This window comes from Phasianus colchicus, chromosome 3, assembly GCF_987193195.1.
Source record: "Phasianus colchicus chromosome 3, bPhaCol1.hap1.1, whole genome shotgun sequence".
Lineage (NCBI taxonomy): Eukaryota > Metazoa > Chordata > Aves > Galliformes > Phasianidae > Phasianus > Phasianus colchicus.
The window spans coordinates 72,129,601-72,152,560 of NC_143438.1; the positions used below are offsets into that span (position 1 = coordinate 72,129,601).

General features: G+C 50.1%; 2 protein-coding genes and 1 long non-coding RNA gene across 4 annotated transcripts in view; 2 read left to right on the forward strand and 1 right to left on the reverse strand.

Moving 5' to 3' along the window:
• The first annotated feature begins 9,237 nt into the window (after window positions 1-9,237).
• LOC149918670 (uncharacterized) overlaps window positions 9,238-22,960 on the forward strand; it is a 32,494-nt gene continuing 18,771 nt past the window's right edge. For both annotated transcript variants that reach the window (XR_016465259.1, XR_016465258.1), the window contains exon 1: window positions 9,238-9,574. This is a non-coding gene — a long non-coding RNA (uncharacterized LOC149918670). The remainder of the gene's footprint in view (window positions 9,575-22,960) is intronic.
• On the reverse strand, window positions 9,278-10,485 carry LOC116227617 (proto-oncogene FRAT1-like). Its single transcript, XM_031591011.2, has one exon. It carries the CDS (start codon window positions 10,343-10,345, stop codon window positions 9,836-9,838), a length of 510 nt encoding a protein of 169 aa, XP_031446871.1. The 5' UTR covers window positions 10,346-10,485; the 3' UTR covers window positions 9,278-9,835.
• Window positions 12,663-14,069, forward strand: LOC149918671 (uncharacterized). The gene has a single exon (XM_090137811.1). It carries the CDS (start codon window positions 12,888-12,890, stop codon window positions 13,962-13,964), a length of 1,077 nt encoding a protein of 358 aa, XP_089993937.1. The 5' UTR covers window positions 12,663-12,887; the 3' UTR covers window positions 13,965-14,069.

Consider the following 22,960-nt stretch of genomic DNA (forward strand, 5'->3'; position numbering starts at 1 on the left):
AGCAGAGCACAGAGCCCTGTGACAGCCCCTGGGCTCGGGCATCCATGTGTCGCCCTGTGCTTTGGCAGGCAAGCGGGTGGTTTCTGCTTGCTTTGGCACCTGTTGGCCAATGGGCGTTATCTGCAAGTGGGAGAAAGTACAAACAGCTTTTATCACAAAGGAGCCAGGCAGCGTGCCCCCACAGTTGGGAGCCAAACACATCTATCTGCAGGGTTAAAACTGCCACCCGTTTATCTGCAAAACCTCTTGCAACTCGTGCTATCCTCTTATGGTCGCTGAGACAAAGAGCAAGACACGGGGCTGCGCTCTCAAGTTGCATCCAAGCAGTTCTGCAGAAGCTGCTGCCTGCTGTCTGCATCCCGTCCTCCTGCAGCAGGGAGATGTGGGTGGTGGGAGGGCAGTCTGCTTGATAAATATCACTGATGTGAAGCAGGGAGTGCTGTAATACCGCAAAGGGTCCTTCAGAGGATGAAAACTGCCGGCACTGTTGTGATTTGGAAGCTCAAATAATAAATGATTCAACAACTGTACAGTTACCATGGGGATGAATTCTCATTGAGCCTAAAATTACCAAGCTGCTGACAAGGACCTATTTTTAGTATCAGCAGATGTGTATCTTTAAAAACATCAGCACAAGCCTACTACTGTGTGTTTGGGTATGCATGCGTGCTCGCGCGTAATTGAGTTTTCTGATGCTGACAACAGAGGCAGAAATAAGGGAACGTCTGATGGCAGCGCAGACAATGCAGCGATTTGGGCAGGCGGTGGTGAGTGGGAGCTGCAATTAATACCTGATAAATAAAGCACAAAAAGCAGACAGGTTGCCAGTGTGTAACCAAACCAGTGAGCAGAGCCCTATCATTACCGCCAGCCAACACACCGCAGTAATGGAGTGCCCATGTGCAGTGTCTGCAAAGCTCTAATGGGAAGTGTCCGCATTGTCACAGCCCTGCTCTTGCAAAGAGGGAACACAGAGCCCACACAAGCTGCAGGCACTCCTCCTGACTCTCTGTGGTCCCCATCCCTTTCACACTCGAGGGAGTACCTACATACACATGCAAACTGGCAAGGCAAAAATCAAAAGCAGTGCGTTACGGCAGAGGAGAATAATAGAGCATTACAGGAGACAGTTCAGCAGTTTTGTTCAATGCTAGACAAGCTGTTCAAGTTTCCCAGAGGCAGGGATGGAGATGAGTGAGCGCCCTGTGGTGTGCAATAGCAGCCAGCAGTAAGTGCTGCACAGGTGCCGGCTGCGCCTCGCACCGAGCGATGGAAAAGAACCGCAGCTCAGATAAGAGCGAGGAGAATTAAGGATGGAGAAAAGCCCTTCTGCTAGACATGTCTGGAGAAAAAATAACAACTGTGAATGATATTCTATCTCATAGCAAATGATATGAAGGGGCTTGATTAGACTATCCATCATTTCCCATTTTTGAGATTTAATTAGGAAAAAAACAGCTGGACTTGGCTCTTCATTATGTGCTGGCCATATATACTCTGCTCTCAAGGTTCGTGCCTCTATTGCAAATGTCACTTGGCTAAGAAATAGCATAGTGTTCCACCACTGTAGAGAACTCCACCCACTTTTTTGTATAACTGGGCTTGTAAAATTTGGGGCTTGTGGGAGTTTTGTTTTTCCTAGAAGAAGCAGTCCCCATGGCAGGCAGCCAAACAATGTTCCAGAGGAGCTTTAGAGATGCTCTCATTCACAAATACTGTCTGAGCAGCTTGGCCACGTTACTGAAGGCTAAACTGAGAGCGTTAGGGGGCTGGAATAGCCAAATTGCCTGGGCCAGCCCTGTGCAAGAAAGGCCAAAGGCCGTGCTTATGGGCTTCCCTCTGTGTTTCTGAAAACTGCCTCTTTGGGCACTGGGCTGGAACGTATTCTGATAAGTCAGTGTTCACAACAAGCCGCCTCCTGATACTGAGGGTGTTGTCAGCTCTTATTGAATCCCAGGGCACCAGATTTACTGAGACAACACCTGCCCTTAGGAACACAATCCTAACAGTGCCAGGGATGAGTTCCTTCCACTCTGGAGGAGGGCTTTTTCCTGCTCACCTGGGAACCAAAAATAACCCTTATCCTCGGGCACACATTAACATTGCACCCATTTGTCCCCTCTTAAGTCTAAAGGTAACAAGAGGTTACCCAGATGTGAGTCGTGGGGGAATGTCTGAGCACTGGAATCATGAAGGTGACATCTGGTCCTTTCTTTCAGTGCTGGCAGAAAAGATGCAAATCTGCCTGAGCAGTGTTGCCTGATCCCTGAATTTCCTTTCTGTGGTGGATGAGCAACGGGCACCTAGAGAAAGGCTGTTATACCTTTGAGCCCTCGCAGATCTCAGTGAGGAAAAGGAGAATCTTGACTTTCAGGAAACCAAGGAGAATGGCGCTGTGAACCACAGGGCCATAAATGAGAAGGCTACTCCAGATTAATTGGCCATGAGATAGCAGAGAAGAGTCTTGGAAGGGCACACTTGCAGATAGGCTACATCTTTTTACTAGGATTTAAGGATTTCAGGAGGTATTAGGTGAATTTCATTCACAGCATGAGTGGAATATTTTGCTTTAAGTGGATGTGCCAGCTCTGTAGGATAATTCAGGCTGGAGGGATCTCAGGAGGTCTCTAGTCCATCCTCCTGAGCAAAGCTGGTACAGCTCTGAGGTTGGACCGTATTGCTCTGTGTTTTATCCAGACTGATCTTTAAAAACACTATGGATTTTAAGGAGCCATGTGGATGACAGCAGTTGTTGAAAGGAAGGGCAGATGGAGGAGCTGACGCAGCATTACGTGGGGATTCAGATCTCAAGCAGTGAGGCAACAAGCAGCACCAATACGGGAATAAGTATGGTCAAGCCCTCAAATAATAGCTGTTTTGCTGTGCCCTGGAGGCAACCAGTGAAAGCAAGAGGTACACATCCCAGAGTGAGCCCAGCTGAGGGCACAAGCTCCCCAGATGGAGGGCAGGAGGAACGCTGCCCAGGGTAGGCCTCCCCATGACAGAGCTCTGGTGGTAATATACTGGAATCACAGAACCAAGGGAAGCTGCTGTGAGCTGGTTCTGGTTCCCTCTGCCCTGCTACTGCCTCTCCTCCTCAGGAAGCCTGTTTGTGCCTGCAGCTCTCCACATGGGCCTTAAGTAGCATCTCTCCTCTCACTGTGGGGCTCCATAATCTGCTCTCAACAGACCTCTGGTCACCCTCCCCAGGAGCTGAGGAGAGGGACTGAGGCTCACGCACATCTCCCAACATTGCAGTGTCAGTAGGTTGGCCTAGAGTGCCTGGAATCATTATTTTTCCCCAGAATCCTTCGCTTACTTCCTCTTCCTTGTGTTGGGATCATTTTCTCTCTGTCATTTTCCATTTCTCAGCTGCTGCTCTAACTAGAGGCCAAAACCCAACAGTGCAGAAGGGATATGAAGTTATGCTGATCGAGGGGAAGCACAGCTGCCAGAGAAGAGAAGACATGGGGCTGTTCCACCATTCAGTGGGCATGGAGCAGCTGACCAGCACCCCAGATACGGAGCTACCGGAGCTCAGCATTACAGTGCGACGATTGCCAGAGTCCTCCAGATTTAATTACGTGGAACTGTCACTTATGACAGATCAGCTCTGGTGTCAATCCATTAATCTCCTCTGCTGAGTCACAGACATTCAAATAAATTGGAGTGGACTACTTGTGGAGTTGTAATTGCCCACTGGACATCTTCTCTCTTTCCATTTACTTTTAATATACAAGTTAAACCTCCCTCCTCCAGCTTAAAACTTTCTAAAATATTATGTGCTTAAAAGCAGTGCCTCCTGGATAATTTCATTTGCCATGTGGCTGTGTCTGTTGTATTTAAAGGCAAGGATCAGTTTGTAATATCATTTCCCCTATCAGATACAATCCAAAATGTTTTTTGCAATTCAATTTTGAGCTGAAATTCTCTGCACCTCACTAGCAATGGGGATTTTTGTGTTGTTTTGGAAGAGCAGATGAAAGTGAGTGGCATCCCTGCCCACAGCATGGGGGTTGGACCTTAATGTTCTTTATGGTCCCCTCCAATATAAGCCATTCTATGAGTCTATGATTGTGAAACCAAATCTATTTGAAATTCTATTTCTAACATTAATCTGATAGACTCTCATGGGTCTGATCAGCTTTTACTAGAATAAGACTTGCCCAGGAGCAGCCATCAACAGTGCACACACCAGAAACAACTTTTTCCTTTAACTTAGACAAAGAGGCAAAAAAACACAACAGTAGGCTTCCAACTTATGGCTGCATCCTATCTTTTTTTTCCCTTGAAAGTCTAACTTTAAAGTTATTTAATAACACATGTCCTTTGTGTAAGGCGTCAATGCATCTGCAACCTGTGTACAAGCAGTTTCAGTGTCTCCATCTGAGCCCATGCTTGTGTGTGGTTATCTCTTGCACTCCTACTATGGCTTGCAGCCCAGAAGGCCAACCATATCCCGGGTTGCATCAAGAGAAGTGTGACCAACAGGTCGAGGGAGGTGATTCTGCCCCTCTATTCTGCTCTCCTGAGACCTACCTGGAGTACTGCATCCAGTCCCAGGGCCCCCAGCACAGGAAGGACATGGAATAGGTGCAGTGGGTCCAGAGGAGGGCCACAAAGATGATCAGAGGGCTGGAGCACTTCCCCTATGAGGACAGGCTGAGAGAGCTGGGGTTTTTCAGCCTGGAGAAGAGAAGCCTCCAGGAGGACCTTATAGCAGCCTTCCAGTACCTGAAGGGGACCTACAGGAAAGCTGGGGACGGACTTTATAAGGGCAGGTAGTGACAGGACAAAAGGAAATGGCTTTAAATTGGAAGAGGGCAAATTTAGACTAGATATTAGGAAGAAATTCTTTACTGTGGGGGTGGTGAAACACTGGAACAGGTTGCCCAGAGAGGTGGTGGATGCTCCTCCCTGGAGGTGTTCAGGACCAGGCTGGATGGGGCTGTGAACAACCTGGTCTGGAGGGAGGTGACCCTGACTACAGCAGGGGGTTGGAACTAGGTGATCTTAAAGTGCAACCCAAACTGTTCTATGATGCTATGATCTATGTCTACTGCTTCTTCCAAGAGCACCTCTATCCTACCGAAGTCTGAAGTACACAAGCATCACAAAACAAATGTGCTGTGAAGGGTCTCCAGAAAAAAAAAAAAGAAAAAATTTTAAAAAAAGGAAAAGTTAAAAGTGGGAGTTCTGGATCACTTTCACATCCCTAAGAGGTAGGCCTTTTTTTTCATTCAGAAATGCTCAACATAGAATCATCAAATCGTTTAGTTTGGAAAAGAACTAAGTCCAAATACAATCATCAAATCCAACAACTGTAGCTCCTCTTAAAGGGAGAAAAATAAGGGGGAAAAGAGCACAGATGCAGAGGTGGGAGTTTCTCTCTCTTATTTCCATTCTGCTAGTGGTCTGACAGCCCCCAGTTTGCCATATCACTTTTTTTTAAATGAGAATTTCCTTGTCCTATGACTCAGCAGGAGGGACCCAGATCAGGTTGAGGATGAAGCAGAGGGTGAGAGAGGAGGGTTGTATGGGAGGCCTTGGAGGAGGGCAGCTGTTGGAGCAGGCTGGTGGAAGCTAACAGAAGAGCTATAGCAGCAAGATGGAAAATACACATTTTTTTGACCTTCCAAACTGACAGACAGACGACACATTGGCAGGGCATACCTGCACGCTGCCCGGCAGCTGGGCAGAATGCCAACTGCTAAAGCTGCCTTCTGACAAGGGGAAAGGATTACACACCCCCTCGCTTTCCATCCTCCTGGAGAACCCAGGGACGTGCACACATGTGCTCTGTCATCTGCTGCAGCGCTGCTTGGTTTCCTGTGGAAAACCACCAGTTTTGTAAAACCAAAAAGGCATTTCAATGTGGATTTAAGAGCACTAATAACCCAAATGTTCACCTTAACTTAGAGCCTGTGATACTGCAGGTTTAAGCCTTGAAACTAGGGCAATTGTTGTGATACAGGCAGAATAAATCTCGACCTCTTGTAAGAAAATGCTTAGAGCAGCAAATATGTAGCATAAAGCCAGCCAGGATCCATTTCCTCTAATTAAAACATTTTCATGCTGGTGCTGTTTCATCACATAACACCAAATGAAATATGTGCTTCCTAAATTCGATGCTGCTCCTAAGCACAATGGCACTGAGCTGTAGGACTAAAACCTCTCCAGAGCACACCATCCAGCTGAGGCCACCAAGGACAAGATGATTTTCTACCATTTGTTTTGATCACCGATGTCCTAACGCCTACAGGAGTGAAGAGTACCCTCGGCTAGGTGCATTACTCCATCAGAAACCACCAGATTAGATAAAGGGAAGCAAAAATAATACAGTTTAGAGTCAGGATATTGCATAAGGAGCCACTAATTCTCTGCGCCCCGGAGCTGATGAAGCCTGGCTTCCTGTAGCTGCCTCTGGTGTGGATTCTGCAGCGTCTGCTGCTGTGCTGCCCACTGAGGGCACCACCTCCCTCCCAGCAAATTGCCTTTCCTCACAGCATTTGCAGAAGTTTGCCACTTGGAGTAATTTTTATCCACACAGAGAAAGCATTGCTTTTGGAAGCATTTCCAGCTACGTATACAAAATACAGGAGGAAATTCCCACAGAAGCTGGGAGGAATTTTTCTGTTCTCCTAACTCACGTCACTGCAGCTGGGATTTCACCCCTGACTGCTGCCCTACATTGTACAAAGCCAGCATAAAAGATACTTGCAACTCATCTTGCAAATAACACAAGGCCTATAGGAATTAAAACAGACCTGGGCTGCCCAGAAGTGAGCAACCTACAATATTTGAAACCAAATGGAGAAACATCAAAGAACACTTCCTGAAAAGCAACAAAAAAGGCCCAGGTAAGGGGAGAACACAGGGTGAGGAGGGGAGAATCACAGGGCCAGGGAATGGGTGGGCATAAGGGACACCTTTCCAATGTATTCAATTTCAGATCTACCTCCCAGATACACCCTGCTGTCCCCAAACATCTTCCCAAATGCATGGTCGTGCCATACCACTCAGTACAAATGCCTCACGGGGCTGTTTTTCAGCCCCAGCTCATATGTGGACCTGCTGTAAAATCTCATGTTTGAACAGATTTCTCCTCACGAGATGGAACAAAAAAGATGGTGATAAAACGTAGCTCAATGTCTATTGTGGAAATACAGCTTTAGTCCACTGCTTTTTCATTTACTACTGAAAACAATCAGAGCACAATGTGAAGTATGAATTTAGCACATACCCAAATTTGCTTCTCCAGAAACCAGGCAATTGGTAACCGAGAGCCAGGACAGGATAAGCAAATGAAAGAAACCCCACTCCACAACACAGGTATTAAGGCTTACAGAAATGCTTACTTCACTGCTCAGCCTTTGGGCACTGAAATCAGTGAGGACTTCTGTATCAAAGCTGGTTTTTGTTTCATGCTCACATAGCACAGCGACAATATCTGAGAAATTTGCAATGAATCAATGGAAACCTTATGGTGATATTTCCATTGATCCAACGTCACGTCACACTTGGCTCCCAGCAACAAAATAAATGTTTCTTCATGCAGAAGCAACACGTGCACTGTTTTGAATGAGCTAATTCTAAAACTTTAAAAGGCAGATGTACGTCAGGATGAAGGTTACTGGCATGAGCTGGGGATGTTCGTGTTACAAACGATGGAGACACACCAATGAATTACAGAAGTTATCTCAAACAAGTGCCCAAATCCCTGTGCCCTACCGTCCCACACCGCACTGCACTGCGCTCACTCCAACCCTTCCCATACACACACCACCCCGCCGCTCACAAAGGGAAAGTAAGAGCTATTTTGGAAGTAATTTAGGAAGCTTAAAAACCAGCCTATCACTGTGAGATTTATTAGCATCTTTTCTAAGCCTCACTCCAACCGCCAGTTTATTGAGAAGTGTTATTCTAGTAAAATCCTTCCAAGGAATGGCTCCGGGCTTTCAGCGACTACAAAGGACACTTGTAAAGTTAGCTGCTCTCATTAGTACACAGGGTTGAGGTCTGGCGGGGGGTGGGGGGGAGAAGAGGGGAATGCAGAGCCGATGCTTAATTATTGGTGGGAAGAGACTGCAGGCGGCCCAGCAGCTCCCAGCATCACAGCTGGCAGTGCAGCCATATGACAGCCCCATCGGCCACTCAGGCTGTGCTCCTGGCCCCCTCCTGTGCTTCCAACCCCTCTGGCCCTTTGGGTGCAGGAATCTGAGTGCTCAGCCCAAGCTCATCACACTGCTGGCACAGTGCACACGGATCTGCCCAGCCATCCCCACAGCACATGAAGGAGCACAAGAGTGCCATTGGCTTGCAGTTGTATTTGAGGCTGGGGGTTGATTCTAGGGTTATGTTCTCTTGAACTTTTCTTTGTGGATTAAAAAGGAAAGAGCAACATGGCACAGAAAGCCCCTCTGAAGCAAGGATGGCCTCCTCACTGCATTACGTGTTTGAGGTGAAGGACACACGGCACATCTGAGCCCATTCCAAATGGTGCAGAACGCCACAAAAGCGGCACAAGTTCGGAGAGAAAGGACTTCGGATGTCCATAACGAAGGAGGCTCTGCGAGGCGCTGAACTTCTTCCCGTGCATTTCGCATACCTTGAGATCGAAAACTGCGTTCTGCTAACAACTGAACCGAGATAGGGGTAGCGGTAGCAGTAACAGCGCGTCCCGCTCCCGGCGCAGGAGGAGCAGCACGGCGGAGCGCTGGAAGCCCCGCGGGCGCGGAGCGCTGGGGCAGAGCGACGCACAACGCCGTCAAGGGCACGGGGCGGGCACGGCTCGGAGCGCGCTCCCGGACAAAGGCGATGCCGTCCGCTCCCACAGCCGGGAGGCCGGGAGCCGCTCCGCGATTTGGGGAACCCTCGCGCGGGGTCGCGCCGCATTCGCACCGGGTGCCGGAGCCCAACGACAGCCACGTCCTGCGCTTTCAATGGCTTTTTAAAAAACGTGCCCCTCCCGCTGCCTATACCAATGCTTCCTTTTGTCCTCTCCCCCGAAAGCCGAAGCCCGTCTGCCCGCGCAGCCCTCGTTCCGCCCTCGGTGCGGTCCGATCCCGTATCGCCCGGCTCCGAACAAAGGGGCCCGGCGGCGGCGGTCGCAGCCGCTGCTCCGCGGATCGCCGCGGGCTTTTTTTGTTCTGTTGCTCCGTCTGCAAAATGGGAGATGAAGGGACCGTCCGTTTCCCCCCCAACCCCCAGCAGCCACCGCGGGTTCGTTGCCCGAAGCGGAACCCTCTCCCCGTAACAATGAGACGCGGAGCGCACGTACAAACACGAGCACGTTTATTCGGTACAGACAGGTTCAGTGAGACATCGTCCTGCGAACCAGGAACACATTGCACACACTCCGGTACGAAGCGCATAAATGGAACCAACAGCCGCATCCCGTAGCGGAGCCATTGAGAGTCTGTCGGGGAGGGGGGGATTTTTTTTTTCCTTTTTTTTCTTTTTTTTTCTTCTTCTTCTTCTTCTTTTTTTTTTTTTTTTTTTTTGTAGAAAAGCCCGGTTCCGGCGGCCTCCTGGAACAATGCGCTCCGGCTGCAGCACCCGTCGGCCTCACAGGGTAAGTCCAGCTGCCTTCCTCCTCCCGTATTCACATTTGTCGTCTTTATTTTTTTTTTCCCCCCGAACTGCTTCATACAGTCACGAAGAGGGGGAAAATAGATAGATATATAATAAAGTCTCAAATAAAAAGCAATAAAAACCTCCCGCCGGTCCCTCCGGGGTTATTGCACGGGGCTCCGCTGCGCGGGGAGGAGCGGTCCGTCGGGCGGGGGGCACCGAGCAGCGGGCACCGAGCGGCGGCCCCTCGCCCCCCGCCCGCCTACTGCGGAGCCGCGGCCGCCGCCTCGCCGTCCCCTCCGCCGCTCCCCACGGCGGCCGCCGCCAGCTGCAGGCGCCGCACCGCCTCCTTGATGAGGTTCCCGGAGAGGATGAGCTGCTGCAGGAGCCGGTGCGGGTCCTCCTCGTGCGGGTCGGGCGGGCCCGGCGGCGGCCGCCGCTGCTGCTTCCTCCGGCGGGCGGCGCTCCGCAGCCAGCCGCGGCCGCACAGCTGCTTGGCCACCCGCTGCTGCTCGGGCCGCGGCGCGGCGGGCGGCAGGGCGGGCGGCGGGGCGGGCGGGCAGCAGCGCGGCGAGTAGGGCGCGGCGCGGTCGCGGGCGCTGCCCGGCCCCGGCTGGTGCTTGGGGCCGCGGGGCGGCGGCGCCCGCTGGGCGCTCAGCTGCAGCACCTCGCCCAGCTTGGCCACCAGCGCGTCCACCTCCTTGGAGCCCGCCGGCCCCACGGCCACCGAGCGCTCCAGCAGCAGGAAGCGCTCGCCCGGCCGGCACGGCATGGCGGCCCGCGCGGCGGGACCGGGACCGGCACCGCCGCCAGCACGCGCGGCTCCGGCGGCTGCGGTCGAGGCTGGAGCTCGGCCCGCTGGGGTTGGTTTGTAAACAATGGGTGACGCGGGAGCCCGGGCGCCTCCCACCGCGCCGGGCGGGGGGGGCGAGGCCCGGCGCCGATCCGCCCGCCCCCCGCTCCCGCCGCCGGAACGCGGCGCTCGGCCCCGGGAGGACCCCGCCGTGCGGCCGCGGGGCGCTCCCGGGCCGGCGGAACGCCCTCCGCTCCCAGCCGCCCCCCGGCCCGCGGCCCCGCCGCGCCGTCCCCCCCCGTCTGCGCGGCGCGTGGAGCGGCCCGCTTTCAAACCCCGCAGCTCGGGGCTCGGGGCGGGGCGCGGTGATTGGCAGAGGGGCGTGAAGGGGCGGGGCCGCGCGCCGAGGGCGGGCTGGCGGTCCGTGCCGCTGCCGGGGGTCCCTCGGGGCCGGCGGAGCCCCGCGGCCCGTCGGCGGAGCCCGCGGTGTGGGCGCGGCCGGGTGGTTGTGCGCTCCCTTTAACGCCGAGCGTTTCCCTCGGAGCGCCCGTACGATGCGGTGCTGCCGGCGGGAGCGGGTCGCGGTGCTGCGTGCTGCCTCTGTGGTGCTCTCATCCCACAGCACCGCCGTGCCGCAGCTGCCCGTGCGTTCGCACCTTCCGCAGGCCACGCTCGTGTCAGCTCTGCTTGCTGTGCGCACGGCGCCCTCACCTCCGGCTGCCTGCTGGTCCCCTTTAATTCCCCAGCACTGAAGTGCCTCTGGGGTCTCGTCCCCACCACCACCGCTAGCAGAAGTGAAGCTGCGGCCGTCCGCGGGGGTTCAGGGGATGGCTCAGCCTGTCACCGTCCCGCAGGAGTTCCTCAGATAGCACTGCCTGGATTTCAGAACAGTCTCATTCACGTAACTGCGTGTGATAGCAGCGGCCCTGGCACCAGTGGGAGTGCCGATGGAGGCAGCTGCTCGCACACGGAGCTGCTATCGGCATCGCGTCCTGCTCAGCGAGTGAGCGCCTGGCACGGGAGAGGGGACAGCCTTGGAGATGAATGTCTGTGCTGCCCCGAGCCGCTTCCACTCGGTGCACAGGATGGAAGAGAGCCTGTGTGTACGTGCCTGTGCCTGGTGCCCGCCTCTATGCACCTATGCTGCACCTCTGGGCCGGGCATGCAGCACCCCTGTTATTTATTCACATATGCTCAGTGGACTGATACTGTCTGATTTTGTGCGCCCTGTTGGTAACAGGCAGTTAAAACTCGGATCGCGTTGTTCTACAGATGAGTGTTAAGCGAGCACTTGTACCATTCATTACTCACTGTGTGGTGTTTTCCAGTGAAATAAAGGCCCGCACAGATGCAGTAGATGGATCAATTCCTGTTCCACGGGAGATCTATATTCAGAGCACCTCTGAGTAGGTAATCTGGTATTCTATACAAGCAAAACTGCAATAAGTCAGTGCAGCTTATTCCAGCCTTTTCTTCTCCTCCCACAAAGCAAAATAAGCTATTCCAGCAAAAGCACAGTGTTGCTCACGATTACATCTACACCTGGGGCTTTCGTGAGCCCAGCAGCGATAATCACAAAAGGCACATCACTGCATCCCCCGCCAGCAGCAGTGCTGGGAGAAGTTTGCAGCGCAGAGCAGATCAGTGCCCAGATGGGGAGATCAGAGCGCAGCCGGTCGCAGAATCTTATCTCCTCAGATCTTTTTTCATGCAGAACTTCAGTGGTGCCCCCTTGGCAGTCAACCAACTAAATACCTGCTGGGGATGTGAGGACATTGCTGAGGAGACCAGCTTCAGAGCAGGTAAGACTGCGCTGGGGAAGGGATCTATAGCAAAGAAGCCGACGAAAAAGCTCTTTTTAGGGCTGGTTTTGAAGGCAGCAAAAAGCACGTGGTCGGCGCCGGGAGCTGGCAGCTTGTGGGCGGGCTGCTGAGGCAGCAGGGGTGGAGCTGGCCCAAATCGCGGTATAATTTAAACAGCTTCCTACTGTGTGAAACGGTCATTGCTGAGGAGACCAGCTTCAGAGCAGGTAAGACTGCGCTGGGGAAGGGATCTATAGCAAAGAAGCCGACGAAAAAGCTCTTTTTGGGGCTGGTTTTGAAGGCAGCAAAAAGCACGTGGTCGGCGCCGGGAGCTGGCAGCTTGTGGGCGGGCTGCTGAGGCAGCAGGGGTGGAGCTGGCCCAAATCGCGGTATAATTTAAACAGCTGGCCCTTATCTCTTGTACCTGACCTTGACTGCTCATTGGGAATTTAAAAGCAGCTCTTGGGAGGGCAGGAGCCGGCTCCTGCATATCTAGCATCCACATCCCACATATCGCTCCAGGTGAGAACGAGGTGTTACCCGCCTTTGACACCGGAGAGGGTGGTCAGAGTGTGAACGCAGCCCACACTGCTCATACATTACTGCAGTAGCTGGTGTGGGAGTTGTGACTTGTGGCAGGACACATCAGTGCCTTGTCCTTGTCTTTGTTCAGGTGATCAGCTCTCCTACTGACAGACCTCGAGACCGCAGGTTCAAACATGGTCTCTACCAGGCGGCGGGCTTCCCCCAAGAGGACTGTGGCGACCCAGACAGAGGGCCTGCCAAGAAATGTAGCAGTTCAGGTCTCTGGCTGTAGGGAGTGCCTGAGCCTGCTGCTGCCAGGGGAGAATGGGAAGGATGCCACTTGTGCAAGGTGCGAGCAGGTGGACGAGCTTCTCAGCCTGGTGGTGGAGCTTAGGGAGGAGGTAGGGAGATTAAGAGCCATCAGAGAGTGCGAGCGGGAGATAGACTGGTGGTGTGACTCTCTGCGTGAAAGACAGAGAGATTGCACCCCCCAAACAGCAGTGGACCCTCTCCCTTGCCACGATCGAAATGAGAGAGCTAATTTGAGGGCAGAGGAGGAATGGCATCAGGTCCCAGCTCGGCGATGCGGGCGACCCCCATCCCGACCTACCTCGGTTCCCCAGGTGCCTCTATGTAATAGGTTTGAAGCCCTGAAACTGGAGGGTGCGGTGGTTGAGGGTGAAGTGGGAGAACTGCCTCCAAGTGTTCCCAAGAGGAGGCATCCAGCTCCACGCTTAATAACTGCCTCCTCCAGAAAAGAAAGGAGGGTAATAGTCATAGGAGACTCCCTTCTAGAAGGAACAGAAGGCCCAATATGTCGGCCTGCCCCCACCCGCAGGGAAGTGTGCTGCCTCCCTGGGGCCCGAGTCAGGGATATTTCCAGGAAACTTCCTAGTTTGATTCGCAACTCCGATTATTATCCCTTATTGATAGTCCAGGCTGGCAGTGATGAGGTCACTGACGGAAGCCTGAGAACTATGAAAAATGACTTCAGGAGACTGGGGAGGTTAGTTGAAGGAACAGGCGTACAGGTAGTATTTGCCTGTATTCCTACAGTGGCAGGGAAGGACGCTGAGACGACCAGAAGAACACACCTTATAAACACATGGCTGAAAGGATGGTGCAAAAGTAAGAATTTTGGGTTCTTTGATCATGGGGCGGTCTACTCGGCTCCTGGCCTGGGGTCTGCTGATGGGTCTCACCTGTCTCGAAGGGGGAAACGGATCCTTGCCCAAGAGCTGGCAGGACTTGTAGAGAGGGCTTTAAACTAGATATGAAGGGGGTAGGGGATAAAACCAGGCCTGCTAGAGATGAGCCTGGGGGAGCGGCAATGGGATTAGGGATGAGGCGAGGGGCTCGGCTGAAGTGCATCTACACCAATGCACGCAGCATGGGCAACAAACAAGAAGAGTTGGAAGCCATGGTGCGGCAGGCAAACTATGACCTAGTCGCCATTACGGAAACATGGTGGGACTGCTCCCATGACTGGAGTGCTGCAATGGATGGCTACAAGCTCTTCAGGAAGGATAGGCAAGAAAGAAGGGGTGGTGGTGTGGCTCTGTATGTTAGGGAGTGTTTTGATGTTACTGAGCTTGTGGCTGGGGATGATAAGGTTGAATCCCTATGGGTAAAGATCAGGGGAAGGGCTGACAAGGCAGATGTATTGGTGGGTGTCTGCTATAGACCGCCGAACCAGGATGAGGAGACAGATGAGGTGTTCTATGAGCAGCTGGCAGAAGCTGCGAGGTCGCCAGCCCTTGTCCTCATGGGGGACTTCAACTTCCCTGACATATGCTGGGAATTCAACGCAGCGCAGAAGAAGCAGTCTAGGAGGTTTCTGGAGTGTATAGAGGATAACTTTCTGATGCAGCTGGTGAGAGAGCCTACGAGAGGAGCTGCCCCGCTAGACCTGCTGTTCACAAACAGAGAAGGTCTGGTGGAAGATGTGGAGGTTGGGGGCTGTCTTGGACAGAGTGACCATGAGATGGTAGAGTTCTCAATTCTTGGTGGAGCCAGGAGGAAGAACAGCAAAACTGTTACCTTGGACTTCCGGAGGGCGGACTTTGAACTGTTTAGAAGACTAGTAGGGGGAGTCCCCTGGGATTCAGTCTTAGAGGGTAAAGGGGTCCAAGACAACTGGTTGCTCTTCAAGAAGGTAGTCTTACAGGCGCAGGAGCGGGCTGTCCCCCTGAGCTGCAAAATGAGCCGGCGGGGAAGGAGACCGGCGTGGATGAATAAGCAACTATTCTTGAAGCTCCGGGAGAAAAAGAGAATCTACCTCCTGTGGAAGAAGGGACGGGCAACTCAGAAAGAATACAGAGAAGTTGTTAAGATATGCAGGGAGAAAATCAGAAAGGCGAAAGCCCAGCTCGAGCTCGACCTGGCCACTGGAATAAAAAGAAACAAGAAATCCTTTTACAAATATATCAACAGTAAGAGGAGGACTAAGGAGAATCTCCATTCTTTACTGGATGAAGCCGGGAATGTGACTACTGAGGATAAAGAAAAGGCAGAGGTCCTGAATGCCTTCTTTACGTCTGTCTTTAAAGGTCAGACCAGTTATCCTCAGGATATTCCACTTTTCGACCAGGTGGTCTCGGCTGGAGACCAGACTAAACCACCCATGATTCAGAAGGAAACGGTCAGAGACCTTCTACTCCAACTGGACTGTCACAAGTCCATGGGGCCGGATGAGATTCACCCGAGAGTGCTGAGGGAACTGGCGGAGGTGATAGCCGAGCCGCTTTCCATCATCTATCAGCGCTCCTTGTTGACTGGTGAGGTACCAGAAGACTGGAGGCTTGCCAATGTGACTCCCATCTACAAGAAGGGCTGTAAGGAGGACCCGGGGAACTACAGGCCTGTTAGCCTGACCTCGGTGCCAGGGAAGGTTATGGAGCAGATTGTCTTGAGGGAGATCACGCGGCAAGTGCGGGACAACTGGAGCATCAGGTCTAGCCAGCATGGGTTCACGAAGGGTAGGTCCTGCTTGACCAACCTGATCTCCTTCTATGATCTAGTGACCCGCCTGGTGGATGAGGGAAAGGCTGTTGATGTAGTCTACCTAGACTTCAGCAAGGCCTTTGACACTGTCTCCCACAGTATTCTCCTGCAGAAGCTGGCAGCCCGTGGCTTGGACAGGTACACTCTTGGCTGGGTAAGGAACTGGCTGGAGGGTCGAGCCCAGAGAGTGGTGGTCAATGGAGCTAAATCCAGCTGGCGACCGGTCACGAGTGGTGTTCCCCAGGGGTCGGTGCTGGGGCCTGTCCTTTTCAATATTTTTATTGATGACCTGGATGAGGGCATTGAGTGCACCCTCAGTAAGTTTGCAGATGACACCAAGTTGGCTGGAAGTGTCGATCTGCCTGGGGGTAGCGAGGCCCTACAGAGAGATCTGGACAGGCTGGAGAGCTGGGCTGAAGCCAATGGGATGAGGTTTAATAAGACCAAATGCCGGGTTCTACACTTTGGCCACAGCAACCCCAAGCAACGCTACAGGCTTGGGGTAGAATGGCTTGAAGACTGTGTAGAGGAAATGGACCTGGGGGTGTTGGTTGACGCTCGGCTAAACATGAGCCAGCAGTGTGCCCGGGTGGCCAAGAAGGCCAATGGCATTCTGGCTTGTATCAGAAGCAGTGTGACCAGCAGGAGTAGGGAAGTAATTGTTCCCCTGTACTCAGCTCTGGTGAGGCCGCACCTTGAGTATTGTGTCCAGTTCTGGGCCCCTCACTGCAAGAAAGACATTGAGGCCCTGGAGCGTGTTCAAAGAAGGGCAACAAAGCTGGTGAGGGGTCTGGAGCACAGGCCTTATGAGGAGCGGCTGAGGGAGCTGGGATTGTTCAGTCTGGAGAAGAGGAGGCTCAGGGGAGACCTTATTGCTCTCTATAACTACCTGAAGGGAGGTTGTAACGAGCTGGGGGTCGGCCTCTTCTCTCGTGTAACTGGTGATAGGACTAGAGGGAATGGTTTCAAGCTTCGCCAGGGAAGATTCAGGCTGGATATTAGGAAATACTACTTCTCTGAAAGGGTGGTCAGGCACTGGAATGGGCTGCCCAGGGAGGTGGTGGAGTCACCGACCCTGGAGGTGTTCAAAGAACGTTTGGATGTTGTGTTGAGGGATATGGTTTAATGAGAACCATTGGTGACAGGTGGATGGTTGGACTGGATGATCTTATAGGTCTTTTCCAACCTTAGTGATTCTGTGATTCTGTGATTCTGTGACTGAACCCACTGAAAATATTTACGCTGGGTACCGCTCACTGGGGCTAATAGCTTTCCCACCTATACAAAATGAGTGTTGTAAATATGCCAGAAGGGCATTTCAGTTTGCGTTCTAGAGGATTATGTGAACCTCAGCCACCGCTTTGGAATTCTAGCTGCTCTTTGTAGCAAGAGTGAAGAGCTTAAATGCTGCAGAGGGTACATTTCCCACATCTGGGCTGAAGTACTCTTTGTTGACTTACTTACAAAGGAAAACTATGCCGAAGCAGGCTCGGTGTGAGTTTACATTCTGTGCTCTTGTGCAGGCTGGATCTCAGCATCCAGTGACTTTCTGGGGTTAAACCCAGACCAACTCCAAAAGCAAGGTCTGTGCTGTCAACAGCCATGATCAGATGTTGGTGGCAGAGATCACAGCAGCGGCCTGTTAGCCGTGAGCTGCTCGCTTGTGCCTCGCCGCCTGTAGAAGCAAGAACAACACAAACAGGGAGTTTTGCAATAACAGCAGCTGTCAAACATATACGTGCCCCGATGCAGATTTTGTGAGCATAAATAACAGGGTTAGCTGCTAGGTAGAGGCTGCGGTTCCCTGCACTGCATCCATGAAGTCCTTTGGCTGAACCCCAGGCTAGTTCTAGCAAGGCTTTGCAGTGCCCTTGGAAAGCAGCTTTCTCATTCAGACTAGGAAAATCAAAGTTAGTGTTCTTTGCCTTCTAGTGCTGGTGGTGGGTTCTCGAGCGCTGCTTTTGCTTTAGCAGTTTGGCACAATAGTTTTCGTTATGAAAGAAAAAAAGCCAAAAAATTATGGATAGGGGCGAATTCTTTTAAAAATAAAAGGGTGAAGACAGTTCCAAAACTGTTGACAATGTTTTCCTGACCACTAATAGCATTTTTCCTGAGTGGTAGTTTGAACATCACTCTGGGACTCTGCTTTTTTTTTTTTCCCTGGGGTTGCTACATTTCTCTGCATTGTCTGCTTCTGTTCTGGGATTGCCCAAATTACCACGGCAAACGATTGTCTCAGTCATTCTATTGACAAGATTTTACAGTTGCAAACAATAATCAGTTCCTTTCCTTTCATTGCTATGGCTCATCTGCTCTCTTCTTTTGCATTCATCTGTTCACATTTTTAGAAAACAGTCTTTCAGCTATTTTTAGTAATCCTTGACTTTGAGATACCTCTGGCAGAGGCTGGAGCCTGCAGGTTTCGTAAACAAGCACTAATTGTGTCCATTATGTGGCCTCCGCCAATTTTCACATAATTTTACAGTGTATCCTGGAGACGTGTTTCATTTCAGAACAGCAAGGTCAGTTGATAAACCTTACCTATATTTGAGGTACTGATCCTGACAAGGTGGACCAGCGGGTGTGACCCGAGCTTTAAACCTATTAAGCACAAACAAAGAAAACCCTTAAATCCCGTGTGAAGTCTGCAATCCGGTGTAATCTCAGCTGCGTAAGTAGGAGTCCTTCCACTACATGTTTGTATGTGTTCAGGATCATTCTGAGCACTGACACAGAAACAACAGCCCAGCTGATGTGCTGTGAGAAATACACCAAGTTTGTGCAGGTGTTTACATTTCCAAACCCCGTGTGCTGGAGCTGGGTGATCTCTGATCTCCGGCTTCAGTGTTGCGTGTTAAAATAAATCAGACTGATAAGTTCATGAAAGAGGCTGTGGAGTGTTGCATCATGATGGTAAAGTATTTATAGAGTTGTTTATGAAACAGTCGGAGGGCTTTGCCCTCGGCGAACCCCAGACCGAGGAGGTCCTTTCCAGCCCTTTGTTTCCATGGTCGTTTCTCATGTCTTTTATTTTCAGCAGAAACTTCTGTCATATCTATTAAATATGCAGAGCTTCTCTTCATAACAATAGTTGCGGTGCCAATGACTGATGCTTGTGCAAAGGAAATTAATTTCCTATGCACGCTTTACAATGCAGAATGGGGAGAGGCCAGAATGCCATCCAACTAAGGCGAGTTTAGATTCCCCTATAATCGTTTTGTAACCTGCATTTATAATACATTTCCAAGAACAAAAGACATTCCTTTAGAAACAGCTGAGGTTGCTAAGTGACACAAATGTATTTACTGTGTCATAACTTGCAAAATCCAACCACACTAGAGCCAGGCAATTAATAAGGAGAAATGTCATGAGTCTTGCACCGACTCCCAGAGTCAGTATAAATACATTGGCCAACAGTTTTACGGGGTTTTGGACACCCAGTCAGAGACCTTAATGGAAACAGCATTGTTCACTTTTGAAGTGAAGGCTTTCATTCTTAAGAAATTAAAATATGCATATTATGTCACAGCACAAGAACCTTCGTTCAGATCTATGGGATTTGATTCTTTCATGCACTGCTTCTGTTATCCTCAGTTACCTGAGAATTCTCCCTTAGGGCTGTTGCGTACCGGCAAGGCTATCGGTGTAGCCACCTTTGAGGCAGGGTTACTTCTTTTGGCTGAAGTCACTGCAGTTTGTTCACCTTCAGCCAGACCAACCTGCTGTATTCGTGTGTCCATGCACACGAGGCAAGAATTTGTCTCCACTTTGGAGGGACCAGAGAAGCCCGATCCTTCCCTTTCCCTAAGCTGCAAAGCCTCCTCTTTATCCCCAGACATCCACAAGCACTTGTGCATCCCCTGCGCCCCAGATGTGCAAACGGTGTACAGGGATTGCTTCAGACCAATGTGCCGAGCTACCTGGTTATTATGGGCTGTCAAGTTGCCTTGCACAACAGATCCTGCTAGTTCAGGAATGAGGCAGCAGGCGTGGGAAAGGAGCCTTCGGATACCTCAGTGATGCACTAAACTACGGGGAGACCAGGTCTTTGTTTGTTTATTCACATAATTGACTCACTTCCAGCTTTCCTAATAACTGGAATATGTTTTGTGTGTGACATTACATTACAGGCAGTGGGCCGGTGCAGGCAATCGTGTGGGATGTTATGGATTTTCCACATGCATATTTCCTGTAAATAATTTCCATTTGTCTGATCTTTTCAATATTAAAATGCATGAAAAAGAGATGAAAACAAAATATTGAGCCAGCCCTGAAATTCCACACAAACAGACTTCTGTGACATCTCTTGAAAAATACCAAAGATTCAGAAGAAAACCTCATGCATGTGTTGTCAGAATTCTCAGTGCATTTCCATACCTCTTGACAAAATAGCCGTGCTAGCTAACTGTTACACCTCCAGTCCGTAATTGTTTGTTAACCAGACACGTCTCTTGACAGTTCTGTTAAAACAAGCCTATCTACAGCGAATACTGAAAAGCCACAATCAATAAACTAGTATATAATGATTACAAGTAATGTGTCTCACTCAGTGTGCAGACTAAAAAAAAAAAAAAAGCCTCTTGTCTAATTGTGTTTGAAGTAGACTTGTCTAAAATTAGGGGAGCACTTGTCCCTCAAGGACTGGAGCCAACTCTGCTGAATCAATGGAACCTGGGTAAGACTGCCAGCGTGCTTTGCCTAAATCCTTCCTTCATGCATACTTTGGACATTAAGCTGTTGGAAAAAGATGAATGTTGTTCAAAAGGAGAAGAGAAAACAGGGCAGCACCTGAGATCTGATAACCCCACTCTGTTTTTTTAACTTGTTTGTGTAATTCAGGGCCCAGCATGCTCAAGAAGCACAGCCAGTCCTCAGTGAGAAACATCCTGGTTCCATGGCTCTGTTTACAGGCATGTCACCTTTCCTCCTCTCTGCTCACTGACTACAGCCAGCACCAGTCCTTGTGGTGTTATTAATGTCATGAATTCCTCACTTCTTCCACTTGTTTTACTCCTGGCCAGTGCTACAGTTTATATCCATTTTTCTAATCCCCTCAGAACAAGGCAGGCAAGTCTAGCTTCTTGACTCATCTTCTCTTTTTCCTTCTCAGAAATGATGCCTGCGACACCAGATCCCCTTTTAAGCTAACACAGTCCTTTTGATCTGGTTGTGTTCCTTCTATTCCATTTTTTCCTATTAACACTTACAAATTCACAAGCATTTGTGAATCACTGACTTATTTCAAGCTCCTTTTTTTTTTTTTTTTAACTCTGGCTGCATGTTTTTTCTTACAGTCACCTATTAGGTCAGCTTGATTTTCCCTTATTAAATCAAGCCAATATATTTAGACAGTGAATTTCCCAATAGCAAAGTCAACAAACAAGATCCATAAATTATTACCCAGTAATAATTTCCATTGCATTAGCAACTGTGTTTTCCTGTATATTTTGTTTAGAGCTAAATTCACCCTCAGTGGATAATGAAAAACAGCCCTTTAGGTTGCAAACCTTAGAGTGTTCAGTGTCCAATGTAATAGATTTCACAAGGTCCTTGGGTGCTGTTAAACATGCATAATTTAGAGTAAGTATCACAGGTCACGTCACTTAGCTTCTTCTGAGGTACAGTGCTCAAGACTAGGGAAAAAAAGCCCTGGCTCAAGGTAAGATGCATCGAAACATTCCCACCTCATTCATATTTCCTCTCTTCAGGGTCCTGCTGAACAGCCATAGTTCACAGCCAAGGGCACCAAAGTAAGTTGGCCGTGGCTTTCACTTTCCTCTACAGCAAATGTAGACTCATAGCAACTGTGGAGCTACAGAGGTGCAGGTGGGGCATGTTGGAATAACTGCCTGCTCTTCCCTCTTGCTAGCATCATGTAAATTAAGAGCAGCAAAGAAAAATTCCTTCCAGTTATGAGAAACTTTTTCAATATTTTACAGAAAAACAGCAGAAACTTCTTTGCATTTCCCTGTTTCTTCTTTCCATCAGCAACTTGTACAGTGTGAGAACAGTGGCTACTGGATATTTTGATTCCCTGGTTCTGTCCTTTTTGCTGAGAGACAGGACTGTATTTCAGAAGTTCAAGTCATGGGGCTTCAGATGCTTTCTGTAGGGAAAATTACAGCCAATTGGCCTCAAGCTTCTCTCATAGAATCGTAGAATCATAGAATCATTAAGGTTGGAAAAGATCAGTAAGACCATCTAGTCCAATCATCAACCCATCACCACTACTAAACCACATCAGTCCGTGCAACATCTACTCTTTTCTTGGAAACCTGAAGAGACAGAGTTTATCACTTACCTATTGAACACTAGTGACATGTGTTGGCATTTACAAGTAATCTGTTGCTCCTGTGGGAGCACTTTCAGGACAGTTTTTAAGGTATAAGGGGACACCTGGAGCCTCATGCATGTCTTTGTACCTTCACTTGTGCCTGGTGCCGAGCTTCTGAATGTGAAATTCTTAGTACCAATACTGCTGTAGGGTTTCAGACCTGCTTCAGTGCTCACATTGAAGCCCAAACTGTTATGCTGGCAAAATGATGCTGACCTATGTGGTGAGCCAGTGATCTTTCTTAAAAACACTTCGTTTTTGGACTTTTAGGAAATGATGGATCAGCAGAAATGAGCAGTGCTATGGTTGAGGAGGGCAGAGCTGAGGAAGGACAATGGGACAGGGCTAAGTAAAGCTGCTTTTATCTGTGAAAACTTTACACTGTGAAACCACAGGCTGTGATTTCTGAGGCCACTTATGGCTTTGGTCAGCCCTGTTAGTGAGTGAGCCATTGCTATTGGCCCAGGTATTAGTAGGATCCTGCCAGGAATAAGGAAAGATGAGTGGGAAGGCATAGGAAGATCAGCAGCATTCAGATAGTGCAAACCTGTGCTCACAATGCAGAGTAGCTGATGAGCTAGGCTCACTGTCATACCAGCCTGTATCTTCCTGTTAGCCTCGCTGCCACAAATGAAAAGCAACTGCAGACTCAGGCTTATTTTTCTTTTTTTCTAATGTAGAAAGGATTCTGATTATAACCAGAATAAATTCTAACTCAGGTTAACTTTGCAGTGAAGTTAAGCCCAGAGAGCTTGTAAACAGAAAGTCTGATTGCAAAATTGATGTAAAACTATATAAAGTAGATCTACTGGCACAATTCTGTTTTAAAAATGAAGGCAGGACCCCAAAGGAACATTTCTAAGACAATTTGTCCAAGGAAGAAACATCCTTTTCCAGTTAATGAACCACTTTATAAAACACTTAATATTA

Coding starts and splice junctions, on each gene's coding strand:
- LOC149918671 (XM_090137811.1), top strand. CDS start 12,888: ATGGTCTCTACCAGGCGGCGGGCTTCCCCCAAGAGGACTGTGGCGACC.
- LOC116227617 (XM_031591011.2), bottom strand. CDS start 10,345: ATGCCGTGCCGGCCGGGCGAGCGCTTCCTGCTGCTGGAGCGCTCGGTG.